This window comes from Dendronephthya gigantea, unplaced genomic scaffold (assembly GCF_004324835.1).
Source record: "Dendronephthya gigantea isolate DGI-Jeju-01 unplaced genomic scaffold, DenGig_1.0 000012F, whole genome shotgun sequence".
Taxonomy (NCBI): Eukaryota; Metazoa; Cnidaria; class Anthozoa; order Malacalcyonacea; family Nephtheidae; genus Dendronephthya; species Dendronephthya gigantea.
Window position 1 is genome coordinate 2,503,558 of NW_021163022.1, and position 27,157 is coordinate 2,530,714.

General features: G+C 35.9%; 6 protein-coding genes across 7 annotated transcripts; 3 read left to right on the forward strand and 3 right to left on the reverse strand.

Annotated features, from left to right (window-relative positions):
* Window positions 1-401: 401 nt before the first annotated feature.
* LOC114518829 (protein SMG7-like) lies at window positions 402-8,493 on the reverse strand. The gene is made up of 22 exons (XM_028538832.1): window positions 8,420-8,493; window positions 8,276-8,307; window positions 7,643-7,697; window positions 7,185-7,259; window positions 6,778-6,838; window positions 6,617-6,688; window positions 6,451-6,529; window positions 6,209-6,301; window positions 5,807-5,878; window positions 5,370-5,448; window positions 5,186-5,266; window positions 5,015-5,097; window positions 4,326-4,510; window positions 4,086-4,116; window positions 3,767-3,941; window positions 3,530-3,594; window positions 3,398-3,458; window positions 3,054-3,158; window positions 2,911-2,959; window positions 2,391-2,574; window positions 1,872-2,245; window positions 402-1,458 (listed from the first exon to the last, which is right to left on the reverse strand). Exons 1-22 carry the CDS (start codon window positions 8,470-8,472, stop codon window positions 1,366-1,368), a joined length of 2,157 nt encoding a protein of 718 aa, XP_028394633.1. The 5' UTR covers window positions 8,473-8,493; the 3' UTR covers window positions 402-1,365.
* LOC114518830 (geranylgeranyl transferase type-2 subunit beta-like) lies at window positions 7,745-12,652 on the forward strand. Of its 2 annotated transcripts, XM_028538834.1 has the most exons (12): window positions 7,747-8,148; window positions 8,388-8,627; window positions 8,709-8,766; window positions 9,531-9,638; window positions 9,809-10,006; window positions 10,189-10,294; window positions 10,437-10,489; window positions 11,143-11,253; window positions 11,602-11,713; window positions 11,965-12,053; window positions 12,136-12,210; window positions 12,401-12,650. In XM_028538834.1, the coding sequence occupies exons 5-12, from the start codon at window positions 9,836-9,838 to the stop codon at window positions 12,536-12,538; spliced, it is 855 nt and encodes a 284-aa protein (XP_028394635.1). In that variant the 5' UTR covers window positions 7,747-8,148; window positions 8,388-8,627; window positions 8,709-8,766; window positions 9,531-9,638; window positions 9,809-9,835; the 3' UTR covers window positions 12,539-12,650. The 2 variants fall into 2 exon arrangements, with proteins under 2 accessions (XP_028394634.1, XP_028394635.1); XM_028538833.1 differs by lacking the exon at window positions 8,709-8,766 and having other exon boundaries at window positions 7,745-8,148; window positions 12,401-12,652.
* On the reverse strand, window positions 12,611-15,128 carry LOC114518832 (uncharacterized protein C11orf98 homolog). Its single transcript, XM_028538836.1, has 4 exons — window positions 15,021-15,128; window positions 13,648-13,751; window positions 13,423-13,520; window positions 12,611-13,331 (listed from the first exon to the last, which is right to left on the reverse strand). Exons 1-4 carry the CDS (start codon window positions 15,060-15,062, stop codon window positions 13,249-13,251), a joined length of 327 nt encoding a protein of 108 aa, XP_028394637.1. The 5' UTR covers window positions 15,063-15,128; the 3' UTR covers window positions 12,611-13,248.
* Window positions 15,129-15,168: 40 nt separating this feature from the next.
* Window positions 15,169-19,437, forward strand: LOC114518831 (deaminated glutathione amidase-like). Its single transcript, XM_028538835.1, has 6 exons — window positions 15,169-15,501; window positions 16,942-17,097; window positions 17,442-17,645; window positions 18,008-18,118; window positions 18,679-18,780; window positions 19,060-19,437. Exons 1-6 carry the CDS (start codon window positions 15,250-15,252, stop codon window positions 19,219-19,221), a joined length of 987 nt encoding a protein of 328 aa, XP_028394636.1. The 5' UTR covers window positions 15,169-15,249; the 3' UTR covers window positions 19,222-19,437.
* A 157-nt stretch (window positions 19,438-19,594) lies between these two features.
* On the forward strand, window positions 19,595-21,887 carry LOC114518978 (uncharacterized methyltransferase C25B8.09-like). Its single transcript, XM_028539027.1, has 2 exons — window positions 19,595-19,952; window positions 21,133-21,887. Exons 1-2 carry the CDS (start codon window positions 19,610-19,612, stop codon window positions 21,618-21,620), a joined length of 831 nt encoding a protein of 276 aa, XP_028394828.1. The 5' UTR covers window positions 19,595-19,609; the 3' UTR covers window positions 21,621-21,887.
* Window positions 21,888-21,932: 45 nt separating this feature from the next.
* On the reverse strand, window positions 21,933-27,069 carry LOC114518977 (dual specificity mitogen-activated protein kinase kinase 7-like). Its single transcript, XM_028539026.1, has 12 exons — window positions 26,904-27,069; window positions 25,986-26,067; window positions 25,850-25,916; window positions 25,535-25,648; window positions 25,299-25,418; window positions 24,808-24,912; window positions 24,611-24,662; window positions 24,199-24,326; window positions 23,767-23,847; window positions 23,490-23,632; window positions 23,217-23,262; window positions 21,933-23,138 (listed from the first exon to the last, which is right to left on the reverse strand). The coding sequence occupies exons 1-12, from the start codon at window positions 27,061-27,063 to the stop codon at window positions 23,058-23,060; spliced, it is 1,179 nt and encodes a 392-aa protein (XP_028394827.1). The 5' UTR covers window positions 27,064-27,069; the 3' UTR covers window positions 21,933-23,057.
* Window positions 27,070-27,157: the final 88 nt, after the last annotated feature.

Below are 27,157 nucleotides of genomic sequence, written 5' to 3' on the forward strand. Positions count from 1 at the left end.
AACAAAAAGAAGGGAGATTTAAGTCAATAAGTTCACGGCAATCAATAAGTGCCGGTGTATCATCCATCGCAATATCTACTCTGGCTTAATTAATGAAAGTAATCATTCACCACACAAAGATTACATTCACGACCCAGTCAGCTAGGAAAGTGACTTGCCACCATGGCCACCACCCCCCCCCCCCCCTATACGACGTCATTTCAGGTTTATGCTGCACGGTAGACCCGAATTATAAATATTTTAGATCAAATTTAAGTTAGTCACCAGCAGACTTTCAACGGTCAAATCTGGTAGAGAATTGGAAGGTAGTGTTCACAACACACTGTACTTTATTTACCCCCACTTCATTCGTTGTCCTAAATTAAGTTTCAAATCAAATGTTCTATTTTTTTTCTTTGGCATTTATTATCATCATTTTATAACATTCTATGAATTTTATATTTCTATGAACAATTCCGGGTTCAATAATTATTCTAAATATATAGCGAATACATTGTAGTTGCATATACGAAATATTCTAAAAAAATGAGAGATTTGATGTCACATCGTTCTTAATGCGATATATTGAATTGCATGTGTTTTGGGCAATGGCTTGATTGAAGCACAGTCGAAAAACCTCAACAACAGTGGGACTCTAGGACTGAAGTGAATTTGGGCCGAGACAACGTTATGCGTACGGTTGCCTAAAAAATCACATCGTTGGCCACCAGAAAGTCGGTCACCATGATGAGATCTTGTACCTCGGGCTATTTGGTGGCCACAACTACATATCGTACATGCATTTAGTGTAAAAATATATTCGTGCTCGCATCAAACTTAAATTGCCCGAAAAAAACACAATGAACAGAATATATAAAGTTCTACGATAATCTACAAGGAAACAGAATATTGTTCAATATGATAATAATACTAGCCAAATGCAGGAATCCAATGTCTACAAAATACACCTAAGCTCAATTCTTGTAGACAGTCTCAATAAGAGATTTCAAAAATTCCTATAATATCACTAATCATGGCCTACAGTATAAACTTTAAAACTATAAAACTATAGCTTTACAAACATATCCTGTGGTCAACGGTTGAACACGTAATGTATGTACTTACGAATTCATTTGAAAAACATACCTCCATAAAAATATGGTAAACCTATATCTTTGATAACCATAAATTTTCTCTGCAGCTATAACCATAGGTAAAGGAATCGGCAGGGGGAATACGTGGGTTCTACTTCTAAGGTTGCTGGGTGCAATAAGTAACCATGGTAACTAGCGCGACGTCGCCGACGACTATGGATGTATAACACTGGATGTATAACCATATGTGTGCCGATAAGCAAACGAAGATCTGACGTGTGTCGCCGAACATCTACGATGTTTGTTGGCTTTTCTGCTCTTTCAGTAGCTGTTCCAGGGGGGACATGCTACTTGGCGCAGAATGAAAACTCGAACCCCAAATGGACTACAGAAATTAGGGCGTACAGCATTAATAAAACGACTTTTCTACACTGGATAGATATAGCCAGTCATTCGATTTGGACCAGGATAACTACCTGTATACTTCATTTCAGGGGGTAACTGTTCTGCCAAATACCAGATACCTTATATTGATTCAGTAAAAAGTCTAAAAGACGTAACATGCAAAGACTGGGGGGCTTTGTGGAAAGGGTGGAACCTACCCAATAAGGGGCCGGTTGTATAAAAAAGTAGTTAACTTTTAACTATAGTTATAGTGGCAGAATTGGTCAATCACTGACAATCAGAATTTTGTAGTTAACTACGATTTAACTACTTAAAATGTAGTTAAGAGTTTTTATAGAACCGGCCCCAGGTAATAAATCATGGTCACATATAGTTTAATGTTACTTAACGTACGTTCCCAGTTCCATTTGTCTGAGGTTTCACCCCCCCTCCGCTATCATGGTGACCATTCCCAGTAATATTTCCCAGTGGTGACCACACACCCAGTGCAATATTCAGGCCAAAACCGGACGGCGGTTTAAACGCCTTGTCACCGTTAGGCGACGGAGATACGCGATTTCCAGGCGACAATGGCCGATTGCTGCCAACTGCAAGGGATGTTGGGGGAACGGGCAGAGAGGTAGGAAAAGTCGGGCTACGATGACTTCCGACTGCACGAGAATTTACGAGCGGTACCGAGTCTTTGATGTCCGTGGTGCCAGTCGGTTTGGTTGGATGACCGGATGAAGCAGGGGTCGCGATGGGTGAAGTGGGGACAAAATTGGGCACTACGGAGGAAAAGATTAGTCAGTGAATACCAATACGCAACAATACGTGTCTTGAAATGTGTTTCGCATGCGGAGTGCTGCCGTTAGTACGGTAGCGGCTAGTAGTCTCAAGTGATCTCACGAACTATGTAAACGCATATCACACCTGTATTGCCCACTGTCAATGGAACATTCCAATTAGATTGAAACAAAGAATATTGGCCCACTTGATCGTGAATTGGAGATGGTGGGTCAATTCGACTATTTCGTTGAGATGAATCACTCGCATTACCAAATAACGAACTAGTTTCTGAGAATGGAGTTGTCGCCCCGCGAGAACCATCAATTGCCTGAAAGAAGACATTTTAGATGCTTGAAAATTACCATAAGGACTCTTGGTTGAAACATGCAAAAAATATGAGGTATCACTGAAGAGGATGTGTTGTCTTTGCTTGAACGTACGTAGTTTTCAATGCAACAACGGCATTCAAAAGAAGAGCTGGGAATAATGTTATTTGGCAAAATAGAGCAATTGTCAACAAGGAAAATGTAGAGCTAACAAGTCGTTGTTGAAACAGCATTCGTCCGTTTCACCAGTGGCGTACAGGAGACGATAATTGGGGGGGGCACATATTCATATATTTATGTTGTGCAAGATGAATTTCTTTTCAATGATAACTTCTTACAGAGATAAACTTGTAGTAACCATTCTCCCTCTTTTGACAGGAAACAATTCTAAAAATGATCATGTCAAGTTAACACCGGAAAAGTCCAAACTGTATAGTCCATGCAGACATTTATACAAAAATGCTTTCAAAACAAATCTTACCCGTTAGAATGACGAGATAAATAAATGCCAAAGTCCACGAGTCTTCTCTTCCTTTCCAAAAGTTCATCTTTTTCGGAGTTTTGTTTTGAGACCAGCTCCAGCTTTCTACGCGTGAAGCAATAAAGAGTTTTAAGAAGTTAAGTTAAAAAAATATGAAACTGAACTAAACCTGACCACAATGTATATGTACGACGAAGGCTGTTTGAGCGGCCGATATAGATTAAAACAGATTACGAATTGCTGAACTTGAATCCGAAGCAATAAATATGCAGACAACCAGAAATATATCAAAACATGTTCCTGGTTGCATGATTCATTTCAAAAATATTTAGACTCAAACCAACCTATGAACACTCTGCAGAGGCAAAAAACCTTGTAGTTCCTGATCTTCCGGTAAAACAACATCTGCGTAAAGAAATGAAATATCTTAATCATTTTTACTAGAACTCTTTGTCACAAAACTATTAGATCTTTACCTAATTTTTCGGGTCCACAATCAGCAGCAAAATCGTTGAGCATGTTCACAAAATCAATCCAAATTCTATGCAGAAAGAAAACAAAGTTTTGTTTTTGGATAGTTTGTTCCGAACCCATACCATGCAGTGTGAGAATTATTGCAAAATTGATTTGCAGGGTTTGTGTCAGTGCTTCGTATTAGAGAGGTATCATTAACCTGTCGTTAATTTACAGATTGTCTTAAAAAGATCACTTACTGTGGTTGGGCAGTCACAACTTCGTCTTGAAATATGCTTGGAGAATTCGCCTTGAACCATTGACAGATGATGAAGATGGATGGTAAGAGACTGGAAAATGATGAATCTTCAGTATTTTTCATTTTAGCCTCATTTTGATGCGTGACTCGCTCCACAAGACATTGCAACATTTTCACTGAAACAGAAGATGTTTTCTGGTAAGCACGGCAGATAGATCGGTCAACAAAACTATTCCTGGCAATGCGTTACTGTAACTGTTGACAATGCTTTGAATATGGGCTATTATTTGCGCCCACAACCCCCTCCTAAGAACTCTTACTTGTAAAGTCCAAAGTCACAACCCAGGAATCCTACACGAAAAGAAAATATGCGTTCATATAATCACGTGAATTTTGCCAGGTAGCTGACAGTGCACTGTGGCACCATTACTTTGCCGGACGATTTCTCGTTACGATTTTCCCTGCCTAACCATGGGTAAACAGGCAAATTCTGAAATCAAGATGTCTTTAAAAGTCTTTAAAAAGATTTTTATTTTTTTAGAAAAAAACATTGTTCGTACTTGGTGATCATCTTTTCCAAAACTGTCATACTCATCACCATCATCAAGAGACGTAAGGTGATGAAGTAAAAACAGATTGATGGTAACCAATTTGATCAAATCACCAGCAGGAAGATCATCAGATTCAAGCAACGTTTTCATTTCGTCGATTGCATTCTCGGTTAGTGACTTGGCAACGTTCAGATCTAAAAAAGTCACGTCTAATAAAATATTTCCACGCTGTTTCTCCTTAAGTTTGATCGATAAAGAGTGACTTCTAATTTAAGGAATTTTAGAACCCAAGGTAACTGAAGTACCCAAGGTGATCTGAAGTGTTTGTAACACTCTTTCTACATACGATTATGACGAAGTTCTAATGAGACAACTGTGTTTTCTATAAAGCGAACTCTTCAAAGTTCACGGAGAAAGGTCATTGCCAAGCATCAAGTAACACGTTCACAGTAATGTCGGACCTCTTTGGAACTATGCAGCGGCGTAGCCAGAACGATAATTGGGGGGGTCCATATTCATATATTCGTGATACGCAGGATTAATTTCTTTTCAAATCAATTGTCTTTACAGTCTGTTTACATGAATATATGAATATGGACCCCCCCAATTATCGATGCTGGCTACGCCAGTGGAACTATGTACAGTATAGCGTCAAACAATCAACTTTTGGTAATTGATTTAAGGACATGCAACTCTACCTTGGGCAAGGTAAATACAACCGTGAAACTGAATAAACATTTGCATGAATTCTGCTTTGAAGATCTTCTCAATTGGAGGTGAACTGTAAGTAGATCATGGATAAACATAATTAATCAGCCTGGTTCCAAAAGTCGTAACTGCTGTAAACAAGTAATTCTCGAAAAAAATACCTGTTTCCAGACAGACATGCCTTGCTAAATGTTTTATTGAGGTTGGTAGAGGCAGCAGGAAACTGATTTTTCACCGCAATACTATAACATGATAACATAGCAAAAATTACGATCAGTAGAACTACAGCAAATCTTGCTTCGTCACGTTTCACTTGTTCATTCAACAAGATTTTAGCATACTGACCTTCGGCAGTAGAAATACACCGTTCCCAGTGTGTCACCGCGTGAGCTCGCTAAAATGGCCAATTGATTGTAGGGCTGACCTAAATTAGACAATATATAATGAAGTAGTATATGTAGCTACCTGTACATTCTCCTGTGGATCATCACACAGAGGCACAGCGAGGGAAACTTTTAACACTTAACAAGTTACTAACATACTGGATGGCACAACCCAGATATTAAACCTTAACTCGATTTATTATGTAGAAAACTTTGTGTCAGTTTCAACGTAGATGCTAATAACTATTTCGTGAAATATTTAAACAAGCTTACGTTTAAAGGTCGTTCCTGGAAGTTTAAATTGATTAAACTCGCGTGAGTTCGATCATACGAAATTTACAATACATTTTTTAAAATGATCAAAAATATGCGCGTAGTATTAATTAATCATCATCATACCATTAGTTGGAACAAGTTGCAAGGCTTGCTTGTAATACACTTCAGCTTCACCAGTCTCATTTCTGTAACGAGCTAGAAAACAGAGGAAGAACAAAAACCACGTATTATAACGCGTGTGATTGGTGATTTAGGAGCGGTTCCTACATACTTGGCCAAAAACTTCCTTTTCTACGTGGTAGAACAATAATAAAATTAACTCCTTATTAAAGAAGTTTTCTTTTCTTTCAACATGTCAATGTATACAATTTAGTGGCAGAATGCATATTGAGAGTGTCAACATGGGTTCCTAAACATACAATAACCTCTTCCTAGCTTGCCTTCCCTCTTCTAGTCTTGGCATGCAGGGTAATAACATAGGAACAGAACTGAATGATTTTGAACTTGTGGTGTAAAATACATTACCTAAATCTCCAAGATGAACCAAACAGTCTTGACAAATGTAATAGCAAGCACTTGCTGATGGCTTCTTATTCATCTTCCGGTTGCTGTTAATGTCTAGTGAACATGTAACACATTCACTACTTTATTTAAGATATAGATAAATAACTTAAATGCAATGCAATGATGGGATGAATGTGGATTAGAAATGTTTCCATCAAATTATTCTGGCACAAATGAATTCCACACTTTAAATACTATAATACCATGTAAAATGCCAATAGAAGCAGGGTTGATGTATCCAGGGACTTCCAGTGCATATTTCAGACATAGTTCATTCAGGAGCTAAAAATTCAAAAAATATCCTCTGAAATCTTCTTCAGCTCAAATATGAATGTTTGTTACTGATGCAATAGGAATATTGATTCTTACCTGAATATAAAATCCACTAGCAGATTCAAGAAAAAGCATAAGCAATGCCTGAAGTTCATTTTTCTTGTTGGTCTTTTCAAAAAGAGAACATATATACACAATTTTCTTTTTTGTATATCAAAGGAAACTTGGTAAAAATTTAGAAATGTTTCAGTCTGTACCTTCTTATCTTTCATTTGCTGTCTCATAGTGTCAATATGACTCTTGAATGCACAGTTCCACCTAAAAAAGATAATCAGTAGCTAATAGTGTTTAATGTGTACTTTATAACTTACATTTGCAAACAGTGAAGAAAACAAGCCCTTAACAGATACTCAGAATCTAACATAATTATACATGCTAAAATGATATATATGTAGATGGTTAGGTACTATATGTACATACAGTTGGAAAACAGGTAGAGAATAGGTACAAAAGAAAGAAAAATAAGGAAGAGAATAGAAATTATGTACGGTAGTTTAAATTATGTGTTATGTTACATTTTTTTCAGAATAAGGGGGTATGAAAGAGAGAAGCAGTAAATATATTACACTTAATCATGCATGCAAATGATATTTAAACAACTTACAGCTCTTGCTCAACTTTCTTTTCCAATGCATAACTCAAATCACTTAGCAATATAGACTTGTATAGGTCTTGCAAACTATAGTAACATTTAAATATTTCATCAATTTGTGTGTGCTACCCTGAGTGCAATTGTAATTAATCTAATAGCCAATTGTGACGTATAATAGAAATTAAACCTTTATGCTGGTAAACCGAATTATGAGATCAAGTCAGTTTGAGAAGTCAATATATCCTAACACAATCTAGCTCTTTCTCTTAAGCATGTCACTACTGATATTGTTATTGTTGTGTTTTGAACTCAGGTGAATTACTTGTGTTTATAAGTTACATATAAAAAAGATAAACGTCATTTTTAGTCACCCAACGCACTGTTCTCCTACGTACTAAACTTCAGAAAGAGAATTTTTGCTTTTTTGGGGTGATATTATAAAGGCCTATATTTGTTTATGTTTGTTTTACCTCTGGCATGAGGACCACAACTCTCCACCAACGGAGAAATCCTCCTTTCTTTTTGCTTTATTTGATAATGGATAAAAATAATAAGTATAATTACATGCATTTAATACATAAATTCAACACCAGGGCAATTTCAATATAAACACAACTTTTGAACAACAATGTCAGGAAATGAAATGAAACACGATTGTGTCGAAGCAACTTTGTCTCTGTATCAAAAAATAACCCTTGACTGTAATTACATTTTACAAATTGTTTGGCAAATATATTGAAATATTTCTGTTCAATTAAAAATTGAAAAAAAAAGTTAAAATCATTTTCAAATTTTGCCGTCAAATATATATTCGTGTAGATCGTTCTAAAATAAGAAAAACATTTTAGGCTATTTGGTATAAATTTTAAAACCTCAGCCCGATGAAGCCCAAGCGACTCGCATGACGTATAAAACCCGGATTCAAAAAGTAACTGTCAGTGTGCCTTGAAATTGGTGAGAAACGTGACTAAAAAAGGTGTTATATTTTAAAAACGTACAGTACAACTCTTGATAAGGGCCATGAAACGCTTTTGTTTGTATAGCTTTGTCTTAATGTTAAAGTCAAAACCATTGTTTACATCGGCCAAAAATTTCAAACTCACTTGTGATAGTTGACTTCAACACCTCGGCTTCGCTAAAGTAATAAGAAATATACCACGATTAAAGGTCAGATAAATTAAGTAATTATTTAAGTTTGTATTGCTGCATTTTCAGCAGAGAAAGTACAAAAAGGAAGCTTTTCTTACCGAAAAACCTGCGACGAATTGAAAACAACAGGAGCCATATTGTTTGCCTTCATGAACCTACCAGCGGTTTCACTGTGTACACTTCTAACGACGCTCTAGCGCACCGAGAATCTTCAAATTTTATTACGGAATTTCACGACGGAAAAATTAAATTAATACCACAATGTACCTTTTTCTAGTGTTTTATTGATTTCTGGCAAGTGATATGGTAAGCGATATATTGATTGTAGTTAATATGGTATTCCACAATATGTAATCAGCTTAATATAATTAATTCATACAATGCCAGAGGCAGAGTGGTCATGATGTACGGCAGTCTGGCAGTGGTGGAAGATATTTAATTTGCGGTAATTATTTTCCCGGGAATTACGTCACAAACTACATTGTTTTCAACTTTGGACCACTTTAAATGGATTTTATGTCACATTGTTTTTAACTCAGGTTATGCTTTGGCTATGAGAACAGAAATAAAGACCTTTCTAATCACATGCATGTATTTTAAAGAAAATGTGAAATTGAGCCATAACGTGAAAGCGAGGCTAAGCTGGGACGTCGATGCTCATTTTTGTCTTCAAGCTTATTTCCACACTTTTTGAAAAATGTTCTCTCATCAGTCTCATGTATCTGTAAAAGACAGTGGCGTAACTAGAACAATAATTGGGGGTTGAAAATTCATATAGCCCGACAAATTTCTTTCTAAATGCGATAGCTTACAATAAATCCGTGGGGCAGAACTTAATATATGACTATTCACCCCCCAAAGTATCGATCTAGTTACTCCACTGGTAAAAGAATGGTGTTTGCAACTATTAGTTATTCCCATTTTCCAATCCACACCCAGACGAGTACCATTCTATTGATTATGCCCAATGGAAGTGGACTGTTTTCCAACAACATCTTGTAATAATATTTGTATGTGCTTCGGATTTGTCAACCAGTTATGGGGAGTCACATGGCAGTAAACCCAGAACCAGGGATTGTGTTTATTATAGTTTAATCATAATCCCCCAAAATTATTGATTATTGTAGCAAATTGTCATTAAGAATATTTGATGATTTCAGGTTGAGAAATATTTTCAGTATTTGTAGTATTTTTTCAATCTTTTTCCAGGGTACCCAGTTAAAAGACATCAAAATCCCACCAAATGCAGTCACCTCACTGCTATTAGAGAAACATGCTGAGTATATTGCAGCTTATGGAAATAAGAAAGATGATTATGTAAGAATCATTTTAAAACCCTATTGATGGAGATTCCCTGGTCTCCGTAATTTCTAAAGACACTAAAGGAGTGGTTTATAACACAAACTAATTTTAATTAGTATACAAAGGAACTTTTTTTCTAAAAAATAAATGTATTATGAGGTCAACTATGTTATTTCTCAACAAAGGAATACTGTATAACTGAATACCTTCGTATGAGTGGTGTTTACTGGGGCTTGACCACAATGGATCTGATTGGGAAAATTGAGATGATGAAAAAAGAAGAAATTATTGAGTTTGTCAAATCATGTCAACACCAGGATGGGGGATTTGGTGCGAGTGTAAATCACGACTCTAGCTTACTTTATACATTAAGTGCTATTCAGGTGATTATACCAGTGATATAATATACTGTATCATTAGTCACTTTTCATAAGGACATCCTGGTGGTGGTTTTGTCTTGCCAATGTTACAACCAGATCATTTAGTAAGATGTACTCTTAGTAAATTAATTGAGAGCGAAATATCTAGTTCAAACAATCACAAGATATTTTTTAATTTATTTTAGATTCTTGTAATCTACAATTGTGTTGAAGTCATTGATGTTGAGAATGTTGTCAAATATATTTCCAGCCTGCAGAAAGAAGATGGGTCTTTTGCTGGGGATATATGGGGTGTGTAATTATTACTATCCAGTTTTTTTCAGCAAACTTACATGGGACACTTTATGATCTCCTGAGCTATTTCATCATGTCTGGAAGTATGTCTGGAAGATTGTCTGGAAGTTTCAAATTTAGGCTTGAACTAATTTTTTAGGCGAAATCGACACGAGATTTTCATTTTGTGCAGTAGCTGCTCTTTGTCTTTTGGTAAGAAAAAGCTCATTCATTTGTGATTTTCTTTATGACATCATTCCATGGCAAATAGTATACCGTCAAAGCCTTAATGTTTTCATATATCACAATTCATCAGCGATTCCACTTTAGTTCTATTTGTCTATCCTTCGGAAGTCGTGTAGTACTGCGGATCATAGGCATAGACCTACATCTTTGAAAAAGGAGGCCTGTGTCAAGTTACGCCAAAACAAGGCTAATTAAGGTGTCTAAATTAACGAAAACAAGGCGTATTTCAAGGTAATTTATTTTCACCCTTCCTTCGGAGTCTGGACTTATCACAAGCTACACCAGAACGAAGTTCAATCGCTCTTTCATGACAAATTTTATAAGTAGCTCTTCTGCCAACTGAATTAGCAGGTTCTTGGGGAATGTCACAAACAACCCCCCCCCCTGTAGTGCTGTACCTGGCCGGCGGCGGCAACTTATGGCCTGTTTACATGGAGTGGGTTATCCCGGCTAGGGAGGGTAAAAACTGCATATAATGAAAGACTTATCAGGTTAAGCCTTTGATGTGGTGCTCTTTTTACTTCGCCTAACCGGGATAACTCGCTTCATGCAAACAGGTCCCACCCACGAACATGGCACTTGGCTCTAAAAAAATATCAATGTTGATCTTTATTTATTAGGAACGGTTAGATGCAGTAAATATTGACAAAGCTGTTGACTATGTTGTATCCTGTATGAACTTTGATGGAGGTTTCGGTTGTCGTCCGGGGTCAGAGTCCCATTCAGGACAGGTATATAACCTTGGTACCATATATAGGGCTGTTTCCCACTTCAATCGTGTCATAGCGTTTTCTTTGCTTCCGACGTATTTAACCAGAACTAATGACTTTAAAACAATGAGATACGTTATGTTTCGATACGGTCAAAGTGGAAAACGGCCTATACCCTCGGCTGTCGTGTAATAGGAACATTGCTGCAAACCCAGGTTACCGAATTTATTCTGGTTAATAAGTCTTAATCAATACGCTTCCAATATGCTTTTAATGCAGTTACACTCTTATCTTTCTACTCTTTAATAAAACGCTGTTTTACTATGTTTTACTGCAGTAAGAAGTTGTTTTTTTGTGTTTCCTGCACAGATTTACTGCTGTCTTGGTGTTTTAGCCATTACTCACCGTTTGTATCATGTGAATGTTGATATGTTAGGATGGTGGTTATGTGAAAGGCAATTGGCCTCAGGCGGTCTCAATGGTAACACATTTTCACTGTAATATAACAATTCCATCGTTTAATATTAAAAAAATATCTTGATCTTCAAAGTACCTGAGATCATTTGGTCATCACTCTAGTCAATGCAAAGGTTAACCAGAGTCAGGGGTTTTGGAATTAGCTACAATTTAACTACCAAATTAGCAGTAAAAAGGGGAGATTTTTGCAGCCCCAGAGTGAAGTTTGATCACTATTTAAGGTCGGACAGTGAATATACTAATAAATACTTGTAGGTCGGCCTGAGAAATTACCTGATGTTTGTTATTCATGGTGGGTGTTGGCCTCTTTAAAAATTATTGGAAAAATTCATTGGATTAACAAGGTAAACTTAAACAGTAAATTTTTTGCAATTTTAGTTCTCACTTCTAAGAGCTAATTGCTTCTTCCTTCCCTATGTTATATAGGAAAAGTTGGTAGAGTTCATTCTCGCTTGTCAGGATGATGAAACAGGTGGTTTTGCGGATAGACCAGGAGATATGGTTAGTAAAATCAATTGATATGTTAAAATCAAATGAACTATCTTCTTAAAGGACGATAAAATAGAGACCCAAAGTCCAAAGAGAAAGTTTAGATATGCAAATAACAAATGTTTTAACTGTTCTACATAAGGACATTGTTAAAATTTGTATTAAGAATAAATGGTCAAGTTACCGTTCTCCGTTTTTTTAGGTTGATCCATTTCATACACTATTTGGCATAGCAGGTCTATCTCTGTTGGGATATGGTGATATCAAAGAAGTGAATCCAGTATTTTGTATGCCAGAAAACGTTATAAGAAAACTAAAATATAAGCCAGAGATTCTCTAACCAAGTTATCAATGAAATATGAACAAATTATATATTTACGACTTCCGACATCTTTTCTAAAATAAATTAATACATAAGGAACTATCAAGGGACTATTTATTCACAAATTCATTCATGAGTTTACATGCTAATATAATATTAATTTCATCTGCAATTAACAATGAAAGATACTATAAACTTGGTCTTCAGAAATTGTTATAGTTATTATGTCACTGTCTATGCATGGCTATGGGAACAGAAATGGGGCCAGTTGTAAAATTCCCTAACTACATTTTGCCTAGTTAACCATAGGCAGCCCAAGATTGCATGAGATATTTTTTGGTAATTAGTCAATATAATATAGTAATTATACATTACTACATTACCCAACTCTGATTGGCAAATTCTGTCCTTAATTACAGTTTAAAGTCGACTGTCTTTTATACAACTGGCCCCTGGTCAAAGTGTACATTTACTATACATTATACATACAATTTCCCTATGGCTAGGTTCTGTTTTTGCAAGCAGTTGATGAAATTGTTATGCTGACTTGAAACACCATTTATGCATTAAATTACTGAGCAAAGTTAGCATGGCAAGAGTTTGCACATGTAAGATACATTACCTCTAATTGTTCAAAAGTTGATTGGGCTCAGTTTTAAACCAGCTTAAATTTAAGAGTTCAGTTGGTGATATATTTTGTCTGTACTGTTCATCTATTCACTCACAACTTAGGTCATGTCCATTTTTTCAATTGTGTCTGTGTGCCTTACTTTCTTTGATATTTCTGCCTTGGGTTTATCAACAACCTCCACTATACAAATACACCAGGTAAATGAAAACAGTTAAAACCCAACAGTAATAACTTGCGAAAAACAATTAAACCATACGTCAAACAAACATACCATCCATTCTTTTCTTGTCTTGTTCCTCTCTCTTGAGTTCTTTCAAAAGAAGTCTTCTTTTCTTTCCAGATAGGGTAATGTTAGCATTTGGATTTGTTCTGTAAGATCACATTTCACCAACAAATTTTTTAAGTGTTTGTCAGTGAAATCACTAAGCTAATAAATCAAAACAATTTGATGTTTTTCTTCTTCAAAATGTTGGCTTTTTACAAATGAATCTAGTACCTTGTTTTCTTAATAATGTGAGAAGTAGTCAGAGGATCCACATTTATCTTTTTCTTCTGCTTTTTCTTTTTACTTATTTTACCTCCCTTCCTTTTGGACCTTGCCTAAACATGAACCATATAAAGGTTAGAAACATTTGTGGTATTCAGCATATGCAATATTCATTAACTCTGAAATAAACGACAGAAGTTACCTATACAGGGTGTATCAAAAAAAAGGTAATCCAACTTCAACACGCTATTGTACGTGAACTACTCAGTCTAGGAACGACTTTTTTTCACATTCGGAAAGATCAGGCTTTTAACTATCGGATGACATGTTTTTAATACCAAATGGTGAAAAAGTGAGCACATACGAGGCTGATAAAAAATGTTAGTCCTAATCGCATATTTTCACCTTTGAGCCTAATTAAAGCAGTGCATAACAAAAGAAAAAACAATTAATCACGAACATGTCACAGCTTGCACTGGTTTTATGCCGCATTGCTTAAAATGTTCTCCTGATGTGATTTATTCCTACTTAATATGCATATGCGGGTAGTTTATTCAAAAGCAAAATTCTTCAATTTAATCCCAAAGAGAGTTAATTTTCAATGGCTTTAGTCCCAACTCTCAGAGGTGAAAATATGCGATTTTGACTAACACTTTTTATCAGCCTCCTATTTGCTCATTTTTTCACCATTTGGTATCAAAAACATGTCATTCGATAGTTAGAAGCCTAACCTTTCGGAATGTGAAAGAAATTCGTTAATAGAATGAGTAGTTCACGTACAATAGCGCACCAAAGTTGGATTACCTTTTTTTTGATACACCCTGTATTCATATGTATTAAAAAACAAATTACAATGCGTAACAAGGGTATTTTTAGAAGCATTTTTTACTAGTAAATTCTTCTAATTTGGATGGCACTTCAAAAGTCACTTTATGGGGGAGGGGAGAATTAGACCTAGGAAAGAGGTTGTTGGTTGTCCATATGTTAATACTATTTTAGGAGTGAACGCAAAACATGGGAACGAGGGCAAATGAGATATTTATTGTTTGTGGAGTAGCCTTCATGGCCCAGGGGTGAATTCGAGAAGTGTCTATTTAAATTCATACATTACAGAACAGAAATGATCTACATATAACAATGAATGTATAGTCAACCAGATATGAGATATTCTTTACAAAGAACATTCCAATATTCTCGGCTAAATAATGTATCAATTTCCTATAGTTTTCTCAATGGTTTTAATACTGCAAATATTTTGCATTTATGAAAACTCATTTATTTTGGCATTTTGCCTTTATATTACAGTAACTGCCAATGTCATGATATACGAAATACAAGTATTTACAAATACGACACATAAAAACGTTTCTTGAATAACTCACTTGGGCTGATTTTGGATGATTTATACTTCCACCGGCTGCCATGTTTATATTCCATTCATACACGTGTTCTGACTTCTGTCTTCGGTCATTCTTTGCTTCGGTCAGCAAAAACAACCTTTATTGTCCCTTTATGTCCCCAGGGCCCAGGGTCATCGTTAGAACAAAATTGGTTGGAGTTCAGACGATGTTCAATATATGTCAATCTGCTTTGAAATTCTAAGAATCGTTCATGAGGCTTTCAATTAATTTCTTTGCAACACATTTAAATAATTTTTACAGCAAAAGTTTATTTAGCATACCTAGACACATATTTAGAGCAAAAGATAGCTCCTTTGGTTCAGCCTGTTCAGGTTGTGCTGTATCAACCATGAGTGAGCCCTTAATGGTGGGGGTGTGTCAAATGACCTCAGGTAGTGATGTGGATAAAAATATTGAAGTTTGTAAAAGGTTGATTACTAAAGCCAAGCAGCTTGGAGCTAAGGTTTGTGATATCTTTAAAGTGATGTAATTTAAGAATTTTGGATTGGTTCAGGGATAGATTCAGGATAGAATAGGTTTGAGTGGTTTGAGGTTATGGTTAAGTTTGGGTTATGATTAGGTTAGAGCTAAGTTTGGATTAGATTGAGGCTAGGCTAGGTTGATGACTTCTACTTCTGGGTAATGTAGTCCTTTATTATTGTAGTATATTCTATATAACTATATAATTAGTGAAGAGATTTCTATGTAATTTTTCTCAATTTATTTAAAATTTTTAAATTCATGTACAATTCATAAGACTCTCTCAGTCTCTTATGCAACAATCTCAGTCTTATGCAACCAATTACTTATGTCATTATTTAATTAATGTTAAGTTGCACCATTTTCTTCATCTAACTAGAATTATTCTTCCCTGTTCCGCCTTGGAATTATTTTGTTGCCCAGTGTTGTCCGGCTTCAAATGACCTGATTATAACAACATCAGGATTCAGGCATAAAAGTATGAATGTTAGAAAGCTCTTTATATATTACAAATTCTTACTTGCTTCATATATGCATGCTCATCACCTCATGTGCATATTCAATGTAAACCATTAATGATCAAGCAAAATTTTTGTGCTGTAAATGATATTTTGTATAATGTGAAAAAACAATGAATAGCTGGAATATTGGTGGAATTCATCAAAGTTTGTAATGAAATTGCACATACTTGCTGCCACACATGCATGCATTGATAACTGTGTCTCAATTTCAAGTTGCTTGACCCCTGCTGCAATTATCAATTCAGGGAGATTTAGCAATTTTTGTCCTCTTTGAGACTTTGACGTTCGCGTCCTCATAATAATTCTCCCTAATGACGTCACATCATCACATGGAATCGAAAAATTAGGTTGAATTGTTATGTCACAGTATAGAGAGAGAACAGACAAAAATTTCTTACCTGAGTGATCCTACTGTTTATTCCCTATACTGCGGTTATGTTAGGGATTTCGTGATTTGCGGTTAGGACAGGGCGGCGGTTAGTGAATGGGTTCAAAGAGGAAATATTTCGTGCGCGTAACAAAACGACAGTACCATAGGCATAGGTGGTTACTGCAAATTACGAAACCCTTCACATAACGATATAACTAAACATTGCGCACTTATCTTCTATTCAACATGGATACCATGGTGAAAGCAGTAAAAGGTTATGCTAAACCCGGTATAATGTGCATTTTATGTCTTGAGGACTTGTATATTTGGATAAAACCCGTGACGATTGTCTGACGATTTACGTGAGTGAGGCTCCCAGGCTAAGTGATTATCGATGTAGTGACTAGTGTATTTTAGCTGTTCGAGTTTTATTAAATTAGCGAAAACTTTAGTACGGTAGGACTACTCAGAACTTTACAGTATATGCATATGATACGCTTCAAATATGCTATTTCGACTATTGTATATATAGATGGTGTTTTTACCAGAAGCATTTGACTTTGTCTCAGAAAACAAGGAAATGTGCCTTTCTCTTGCACACTCTGTCGATGGTCCAGTTATTCAAGACTTGTCTCGGACGGCGAAAGATGAAGATGTCTGGTTGTCTTTGGGGGGGTTTCACGAAAAGGTAAATTGATGATATTCATGTAGTTACATACAAGCATTGCATAACTATGTAAAATATAGATTTCAGTTCACGAGGTTTTCAGGGCAATTTTTTCCGGCGAAATAGGTAATACCATCCCAAGCACCGAGAAAGCAAAGAAAATTGGCAGCTTTAACGCATATCCCCCAAAAACATTACATGCAGAGACAGGATACTAAGGTTTAATTTGGGTTATTGAAAAGCCAAGAAAGATGACAGGCGTGGTCCAAGACACTCAATATATCGTTATAATACCAAGTCTCGTTTTGTATAATATTAAACTACGTCATCTCATATAGCTATACTAACTGAAAAAACTTTCATAGAGCTCAACAGAGGACTCTCGTGTATACAACACTCATCTTATCCTTGATAACCAAGGCAACGTTGCTGGCAAATACAACAAGCTTCACTTGTTTGATGTCGATATTAAAGGTGGCGTGAGATTGAAGGAATCGGACAGTTTTATACCTGGGAAAAAAATGCCTCCTGTTGTCAAAACCCCGGTTGGAAATGTTGGTCTTTCAATTGTATCTTTGAATATCAATGATAATATCTTACAATCAAGCTAAAATTTTAGCAATGGTTTCAGGGGAACCGATTTCACATTAATTCCAATGCAGTGCTTTCTCTAGTAAATAGTGCATGACTGCATGGCCTATAAATTGCATTGCATTAACTATCTGCAGTATATCATCATGTCTTGACTGTTTCTTGTGCACTTTTGATATTTTCATCCTAATGTTTTCATACTTCTCTGGTTTGTCATGCGTGGTTTATGTTTGCGGTTACGGCAATAACTATAAATATAAATATCAGTATTTTTGCAAAACACGACTCAGTGCCATGCAGTGGTCATATAGTGATGTACCTTTTCTTAATTCAATTCAAGTGCTATGATCTGCGCTTTCCAGAACTCTCTTTGACTTTAGCGCAACAAGGTGCAGATATTTTGACCTATCCATCAGCATTCACATTTATCACGGGAGCAGCCCATTGGGAGGTAAGATTGTATGAAACCTAGAGTAATGTCTCCCAGGGTGGGCAAACCAGTTCTGGTCTAAGATCAGCCTTGTATCCAGGCGCTGTAGCCAGGGACGCCGGAACCAGGGGGGTTCTAGAGGCAGGGGGAAGGTGCCCTTTCATTTGGTTTTCAGTTAGACACCTACAGACAATCCAGATTACGTTATATATCTAAAGTAGAAGTTACACCAACGAATGTCAAGAATGGCACAATCGTCTGAACACGATCACACGAGGTTCATCAACAGAATGCTTTGCAAACATTCTTTTTATTATGCGCTGCAACAGGAGTGCCCTTTTACCAAAATCTGCCCCTCTTTGTCCTCGCATCGTTCCGGCAGCATTATATGAGGTCAGCTTAGAAAAAAGGAGCACGCGGGGGTGAGAGGCAAACAGTAGAAAATTAATAATTTGCATTTTTAGTCCATAATTTTATAAGGTTATTCTAATTTCATACAACCAGCCCCTGGATGTTAGAATAACAGTGTTTGAAGATTTTTGAAGACTCTGACTGTACATCACGTCTTTATTCCATTCCAGTGTCTATTGAGAGCAAGAGCAGTTGAAACACAATGCTATGTAATAGCAGCCGCTCAATGTGGACAACATAATGTAAAACGAAGATCATATGGTCATGCAATGGTGAGAACAAGTAACCTCTCCCCTTTTGGAGAGGAAAGAGAAATATTGAAGGGCAAGAGTGAGAAACTTCCACATTCCAATTTCCAAACGATATTTTTACTGAAAACCAAACTGAATAACGTTGTTGACCAATTGACAATTACGATGCATGCCCAAGCAAATCAGGTCCGCGTTAGATCCTTCCAGATTACAGCCCTTGTGAAGCTCAAAAAAATGCGCTTTTAAGAATGTTTACCAAAATGAAAAGCATGAATGAAATTAAATTTTCTAAATGTCTAGGTGGTAGATCCATGGGGCCAGGTTATTGCACAATGTCACGAAGGTGAAGATGTCAGTGTCACTGAGATTGACCTCGAATATCTCAATAAAGTGAGAACACAAATGCCAGTGTGGGAGCATAGAAGATATGATATGTATGACAGAGTTGGACCAAAATTATAAATGATTGTCGATTCACATTGTTATACGGTTGCTTACATTGTAAAAACAATCGTAACGGGCGATATTGTGAATTCAATTGGTCGCAAATTAAAGGATAATTATGTAGAAACAGATTAGAACCATAGGGATGTTAATCTATGGCATTACTATGATGCTCCAATATTTTGTATACGTAACATAACAATGAACTCTGGCTACTGCCAATCGACCTATTTGTAGTCCGTGTTTAAGTGTGACATGAATGTCTCAAATTAAATCGTGCATGCCTCGATTTCAAATTGACCCCTGATCAGATCAGTGATCATGACTGTAACCTATGTACATCAGTCTATGTCACATGATGAAATTGAAGAATTGCGCAATTCAGCGCAAATTTGATCTATTCAACATGGACACCATGGGCATGGTGAAAGCAGTAAAAACCTATACTACGCCTGGTATAGCAGATCTCTACGATAAAACTAGGCCTAACTACAATCTCTCTTCAGTGGAATTTCTTTTGGAAAAAGTCGATGCATTGAAACCCCACACTGGGCCGGAACCTTTCACGATCGTTGAACTGGGAGCAGGAACAGGGAGATTTACCAGAGCAGTGTTGGAAGTCTTAAAGAAACAGTCAGTAGAGAATTTTAAGATCATTCCAACAGAACCTCTCACAGAGATGTGTGAAAAGTTTCGAAAAATGATGCCAGATATTGAAATATTACAATACACTGCAAGTGATTTGCATGGTATGGTATATAACTTATACATGTCTATTACTATGTCGTATAATATTGTTGACTTCCTGTATGTACAGAGTTGATAGTTCCACGATAAATGAAGCTTATAGATCAATTCAGGTTCAAACTTTCGGTCGTTTCTCGATGTATAAAAAAACCGAAGACCAGTGAAATATATAAAAATGTGTCGCAAGTTTGGAAAATCCCAGATATTACAGTACACTGCATGTTTTGATTTTCCTCATGGTAAGTAAATTTGAGTAGCATGCATGGATATATTAAAACTAGTAGTTACTATCGCAAGGGGAGTGCTGCCATGCCCAAAAAATTTTTGTACAAGGTTGGCAGCTAGTGTGGTGCGAAGAAACACAGGCACGTCAAGAATAGTGTGCTGCCACGCTGGCAGAACAGGGCAATTATTGTAGCAAGCCGAAAACCATTAACATCGCGTAGTACCGTAATGAAAAAAGCACCTAAGCTAAGCTACATACAGTTCACATAAAATAATCGTTTAAAAGTCTGGGTTATACATCCATGCAAAAGCCCCATCGTCTGGCAGTTATAGGTGTAAAAATTTATAACTTAGGGGCTGTTTACATGAGCCCGGTTACCCGAGATTCTACGAAGCGTGAGAGGACTTAAGGTATTAAAAGGTATTGAGGTATTAAAATAAGTCTTTATAACACCAAACAAGCACATGCTATTGTTGTGGTGATTATACGACTGCCAGGATCACGTTATCTGCTTATTTCAATACCTCAAAATCATCTCACGCTTCGTTGAATCTCGGGTAACCGAGTTCATGTAAACAGCCCCTTAATACAGATGAGTGAATAAATGAATATTCGTCTCAGAATTCGCCTCATTGGCGTGCAACTGCGCACATGACATAAAACCTTTGTGACGAAGAGAAACGAAAAAAATATAGTTTCTTAATAAAATAAAAATTAAGTCGACAGTAATTGTCCCCTAAGAATTTAGCGTAATTATAAGAATGCGAATGAAAAGATAAAAATCATAAAATAGTTCGATATCTATGACCGATGACCAAGTTCACAACTTATATGGCGTTTATACAATATGGCGTTTATACAAAAAGCATAGTGCCTGATGTCACTTCAAACATGCCATCAAACACGTTACATGCTCAAAAGATAGTGTATATTAATATACTATTGCTGTATTACAGGTTTGGCTAACAATTCTGCTGACGCGATATTAGCGGGTCAATCTTTTCACTGGTTTGGAATGAATCCGAAGGCAATCGATGAAATCCACCGCGTTCTTAAACCCAAAGCCAAACTGGGAATTATTTGGGTTATGGCTGACCGTTCCGTGCCATGGATTAATTCAATTAGAGAGATCCTTGACCCTGAGTTTGAGAAAGTTGACCTCCCTCACCCTGCCAATCGCTCACTTGAGCCTGTGCGTAATCATGGCGGTTTTGGTAACGAAGGTAAGGGTGACACGGCTTTTAAAGTTAGCATGGAACTGGATTTAGACGGAGTTATGGAAACACACAAAGCCTATAGTGTAATAGTATGCGCTTCAGATCAAGATAGAAAGAGAATTTTACAGGCGATTGAAAGAGAAATGAAGACCAACCCGGACACAAAAGATAAACAGAAATATAATTATGAACTTTTAACCTCTACCCACTGGTTTGAGAAAATTTAGTTTACACAACAAACTATTAAAGAGGCAAATCAATCCATATCAATGAATGAACTCACACAATATGTTAACTTACTATCCGTCCTCGTACCCAGGGTCTTTTCTCTCGGGACGCTGGGTACGAGGTTGCTTACTGCCTAGTTAGACACCTATAGACAATCCAGAAACTGACATACCCAGCGATCATCTTTATTTTTTATTCCATCTAATTATAAATTATGGTGTATTTCATATAATTATGCTTTATTAGTGATGAAAAATCTAAACAATTATGAATTTTGAGTAACATCTATATTAGCAAATAAATATATCAATAATAATAGCCTTTGTGTCATCGTCAGTTTACATCCATAGTTGAGGAAAATTTCCTCAGTAAATGGGGGCGCCAGACTATCTATTATAATATTCCTGTACTTGGTTTTCTAATATACTAAAACACGTGCATTGCAAAGCATGCAAGAAGTTGTAAATTATTATCATTTATCTCTAATGATCAAGGACATCTCTAAAGATCAGGGAAAAATTGAAAGGAAACCATTTACCAATGCAACTAATTTAGAGGAGCATCAGCAGAGATCAATAGGGGAATGGTCTATTACACTTAATCTCATGCATTGTAAAAGGAAATATTGTGAACTTCATGGGTAGAAACATAATAACAGTTTTAATAGGACTCCTAGGGATATCAATTCATGGCGTCAGCTAAACGTAAATTTCTCAACGGCACACGTATAGCCGTGCTGGTTTTATACTTTATTTATTTTTCTGTAAATTGAAAACCTAAAATTCTACCTATGTCTATCTAAAAATATATATTTACAGCTTAACTAAAAACAGTGCATATTTGAACACTGGTTTGGTAAATATCTACAACTTTATAAGTGTATCAATTTAACAGATGCCTCTTGTTACAGGCCTTTTGGAGGCCACTGTTCAGAAGACATCATTAAAAATCGTTGAGCAAGGTACTAGATTTAAATGGTACTAGATAAAATTACGGGTTAGACATTCTAAATTCTAATAAACCTCGACTTTTCATGAGAGCCACAGCCAGCGCTACTCATTACCAGGAGATAAAATGTACAAGTACTTCGTTGGCTTTCGAGCATAAGGTTTTCTAAGATTTGCTTTTGACCTCAAATGATCTCAATGTTAGAGTATGATTTCCACCTGGTTTTAGAAAAGCATACTGTTCCGTTTTGCCATAAAAAGGTGTTGTGAAGATGTACCATAAAATCATACTCCAAACCAACCTTACTGGAACTTTGACTTTGCGCAAAAGCTGATATTCACAATGAACATTCATACTATCACTTGGGAATACTTTCTGTGCGTCACTCGCAAATAAATAGATTTATCATCATCTGAGTGTTGGGGTACTCTTATGTCTTCAATGACAAGACACAGTCGTTTTCATGGAAATGGTGAATTTCCAAGAACTCATACCGACGTTGAACAAGGCATCAACCACTTGCCAACGTTTACTTCTTCCTTTTCATACCTTTTAATGAATGATTCATCCTGGGAGGAAATATGTTTATCATTGTAATTAGCAAAGTGTGTTTTTATTAAAGGAAACTACTTGATACTTTGACTTACCAGTAGTTGAGGATACTTTGGACGTTGGTCACGATTTTTGTGTAAACTGCAAGGAAACGATACAGAATGAGGAAGTGAGTTTCCAGACGACTCCCACACAAGAAGGTCCCAATAAAAATCCTCCCAACAAAGGAAAATTTCTCTGCTTCACTCAAGAGAAAGGCAATTACCTGAGTGGCTTTAAACCAGACTTTGAAATTAAAGCATAAGTAAATTATAATAATTATACAAAGATAATCTTTGAAGAACATAGAGGTTTGCCAATCAGCTTACCATTGAGTTATGAAAGATTGAAACTCCGGTGAGAAATCTTTCTCCGCTGGTAATGATGGCGAATTTTGGTCAATGATACGAGTTAAAATTTCAAATTCATTTTTACATTGTTTGTAAGGAAACTCCCCCGTCGCTAGCTCCACCTAATAATCATAGAAATAATAACCTTGTGGATTTACAGAGTATACTCTTCCTAACACAGGGCAGGTTCACACCTATGAACATTGAAGTACGGTAGTAGGGTATATGAATAGGGAACGTCGGAATTTCAACTTACTAGAGATATTCCTAAGCTCCAGACATCAGCTCGGACATCGTAATCAGGATTGGATGGATCAGGTGGATCAATGCGCTCAGGCTGCAAATATGCATGAAACAAGCCAACTATAAGTATAGACTAAACCCAGAACCCAGCATAAAGATATGGACTAAAAAACTATAGCAAAGTTCAAGACCTGTGTCTTTAACAGGCTTAAATTTGATGTTGATATTGTTTTCCATTATGTACAAATCCCTTAACATTTTGACTTAACTATGCTCAAATTCGTCTGGTTCAGGTGTTCACATGGTAAAAATGGATAAAAATTGATAAAAATTTCACCCATTCTACATGATCACATGAGGAAACGGATCAAACTTAAGCACAGTCCCAAATTCATCCAGACCTGTGTAAAGTAGCTTTAGAGTTTAGATTAATATAGATCCTTACAGCCATATATGCAGCACAACCAGCACTTCTCGTCTTTGCTTTGGAATCCACTAATCTACCGCTGATTCCAAAATCACAAAGTTTTACACAACCTCCACGATCCAGTAAAATATTGGAAGGTTTAACATCTGAAATATAATGCAAACAATGACCTTTAAGGCTCCTGCAATAAGCTCTGAATTGAATCATCAGGGGTTGGTTGTATAAAAACGTGGTTAACATTTAACTATAGTTAGTGACAGAATTGACCAATCAGAGTTATGTATGTCTGAGTTAACTATGATTAACTACGCAAAATGTAGTTAAAAGTTTTATACAAACGGCCTGAGGATTTAAAATTTAGTTGCATAAGGTGATTTTACAATACATTAAGGTACAGTTGCGGAAAGAATTTAAAATTATTGTTTTATACCTCTATGCATGACACCATGTGACTCTTTTAGATAGTGTAAAGCATTAACAACCTAAATATTATCAATGATTTATATTTTTTCAACAAAACATTTATATGCAAAATATATACAATATTGTGGAAAAATCTAGGAAGATGATAACTGCCAGTCCCTGCACATAATATATAATGTACAGAAATAAATTTAAACTACTTACTGCCACTGTCATTTTCCCCAAAATTTCTTCAGGAATTGGACCATAATTATTCTTTAATTTGTCAAAACATGTCTCCATCAACTGCATGATTATAAACACATCAGACTACAAATACAAACAATCTTTAGATATATTGATGCGCCGGACTGGAGAGTGAATCCCAACTCTTGCTTCCTGGGAGTGGTAATATTTCCTGAGGTAGGGATCTTTTAAGTGCAAATTATGTCAAAAATGCCATAATTAGAACCTTCCAGAAAATTGCCCTGAAATATTTGAAAATAATACCAATAATATAAATAGGTAACTTTCGGAATATTTGACACAATTTTAGTTAGCTATAAACTTCTAAATTAATATGAGATAGAGTTTGCATTCAGAGATGTACAAAACATGTGAAATTTGAACAATTTTGAAGCAAGTAGACTACCCATTGTTATGAGCAGAACTGATGAGCAGTAGCGACTGTAACCCACTGCAATAAGCATTATTACCTCAGATATATAAGCTCCAAAGCATGCCACAATATATGGACAATCATGACTCTTTAGAACAACATCCAAATCCATCACTATTCTTTTCTGTTCTTCTGCATTATAAGATTGACACATTTTCTACAAAAAAGATTGGAAATGCATAAACAGCTGCAAGTGCAGTTGGCATTTATACATTTCTAATAACCATTAAATTTCATTGGTACATATATAACCGAAATAATTTCTTAACTTACTTTTACAGCGAATATCTTTCCAGTAGGCTTATGTTTCATTTTTGACACTTCTCCGCATGTTCCACTGCCAATGGCACATAGTAAGTCAAAATCACTCATTGTAAATGGATATCTCTACAATTAATAGGATAACGCCAGGTTTCATTCAACTTTTACTATTTTGCTTTGAAAACTAGGATACTATTGATAGTGATGGATAGGAATATGAGAATGGTAAAAAGATTAGTATTTATCTATTTCCTACCTGTTTAAGGAAACATTACAGAGACTAACCAATGTGTACTTAGATAACATTTTCACATTAAATATTCTTACTTTTTCTTTAAACTTAAGAATTCCAGTCTTTGGAGTGAATTCTGATAATTTTCTTTGCATCTGTTTACTACCAAAGAAAAATGTGTTCACAGTGTCTGTGGCCAAAATAATAAAGCTAAAATTAATTCACTTATACCTTAATAAATCATCTGTCTTGGATGGTATACTAATAGCTTTTTTTATCTTTTTGGCTTGTTCTGTAGCTTTTATATCCAAACCTATCACAAAATATTAAATGATTAAAGTACATACTAGTCATTTTAAGATCCTGGCATATATTAAGGGATATTTTTATTGAATGAACAATATCCAATGTTCCATTCTTTGTTGCTGCATCTTGCAACTTATATAGTTTACTGAATAAACTGCTGAATAATGATCTATGTCATGCAAGAAGTGTCATGCAAGAAGTGTACAATATATACAAGAAATTGTGAGTGTGACTCTTCTTCTATTTAACCTGTTTCCTTTCATTTCCTTACAACCGGAAAAAATTAGTGCCAACTATCTTGAAAATATAAAAGCTGATTACCAGACTAATGCAGTAAATTGGACCATGAAATGCACTTCAACACACCTGTCAGCTTTAGGTTTAGCACTATCAGATACACTGCACACTGAGCTATAGGATGTTCCTACATGCATGTACTCACAAGGGCTAAATATTTCTTTAGGTATAATGTGTTGTTTTAAAACAGCTTATAACAACACCAAAAAACATCTATACTAAGCTTGAGAGTACAGAATATTTTAAATGTACATGAAACAATTGCCTTGTATGTACAATATATATTAATATGCATATCCAAGACATAAATATTTCCTTCAATGGAATGTTGTATAAGATTAAGAGATTTGATTCCAATTTTAGTTTTTTTTCAAACTTTTAACCTAGTGTCAAAATATATCTCAGGAAAGTCAACAAAAATCGCAGTATTGCTAATATATAAAACTGTAAAAATTTTAAATAAGCTACAAATACTTTAAGCTGAATCAGCTAGCTCACACACCAAGTTTAAATCCTACGAAATTAACATCGCGATATCTAAACTACCTTTTGAAGGTTTTCTTGGCCGCAAAGGCCTTGTAGGACAAAGCGGAAGTCTCAAAGAATGTTTTTTTGGTACTTTCTCGTCCTTTTTGTCTTCCATTTTTGTGCAGTCTTCGTCTAAACGAACAGTTTTCTTGCATTTTGATTTTTCACTGTCCGCCATTTTATGAACAAGTTTGCATTGTTGACGAAGGAAGTGCTGAATAGGCAAAACTTCCGGCTGGGGAAATTCCAATCCAGAATTTTCGTCACGTATA

Coding starts and splice junctions, on each gene's coding strand:
- LOC114518829 (XM_028538832.1), bottom strand. CDS start 8,472: ATGAAGGCAAACAATATGGCTCCTGTTGTTTTCAATTCGTCGCAGGTT. Junction 5,267..5,369: donor GTGTATTTCTACTGCCGAAG/GTCAGTATGCTA, acceptor ATCATGTTATAG/TATTGCGGTGAAAAATCAGT. Junction 4,511..5,014: donor TTGTATTTACCTTGCCCAAG/GTAGAGTTGCAT, acceptor TGACTTTTTTAG/ATCTGAACGTTGCCAAGTCA.
- LOC114518830 (XM_028538833.1), top strand. Junction 10,007..10,188: donor ATACATTAAGTGCTATTCAG/GTGATTATACCA, acceptor AATTTATTTTAG/ATTCTTGTAATCTACAATTG. Junction 10,490..11,142: donor TAGCTGCTCTTTGTCTTTTG/GTAAGAAAAAGC, acceptor TTTATTTATTAG/GAACGGTTAGATGCAGTAAA.
- LOC114518832 (XM_028538836.1), bottom strand. CDS start 15,062: ATGGCAGCCGGTGGAAGTATAAATCATCCAAAATCAGCCCAA. Junction 13,521..13,647: donor CACATTATTAAGAAAACAAG/GTACTAGATTCA, acceptor GTGATCTTACAG/AACAAATCCAAATGCTAACA. Junction 13,332..13,422: donor AGACAAGAAAAGAATGGATG/GTATGTTTGTTT, acceptor GTATTTGTATAG/TGGAGGTTGTTGATAAACCC.
- LOC114518831 (XM_028538835.1), top strand. CDS start 15,250: ATGAGGCTTTCAATTAATTTCTTTGCAACACATTTAAATAATTTTTAC. Junction 15,502..16,941: donor CCAAGCAGCTTGGAGCTAAG/GTTTGTGATATC, acceptor TTGTATATATAG/ATGGTGTTTTTACCAGAAGC. Junction 18,119..18,678: donor CGGGAGCAGCCCATTGGGAG/GTAAGATTGTAT, acceptor ATTCCATTCCAG/TGTCTATTGAGAGCAAGAGC.
- LOC114518978 (XM_028539027.1), top strand. CDS start 19,610: ATGGACACCATGGGCATGGTGAAAGCAGTAAAAACCTATACTACGCCT. Junction 19,953..21,132: donor CACTGCAAGTGATTTGCATG/GTATGGTATATA, acceptor GCTGTATTACAG/GTTTGGCTAACAATTCTGCT.
- LOC114518977 (XM_028539026.1), bottom strand. CDS start 27,063: ATGGCGGACAGTGAAAAATCAAAATGCAAGAAAACTGTTCGTTTAGAC. Junction 25,419..25,534: donor GAAAGATATTCGCTGTAAAA/GTAAGTTAAGAA, acceptor TCTTTTTTGTAG/AAAATGTGTCAATCTTATAA. Junction 24,327..24,610: donor ACATGGTGTCATGCATAGAG/GTATAAAACAAT, acceptor ATTATATTTCAG/ATGTTAAACCTTCCAATATT.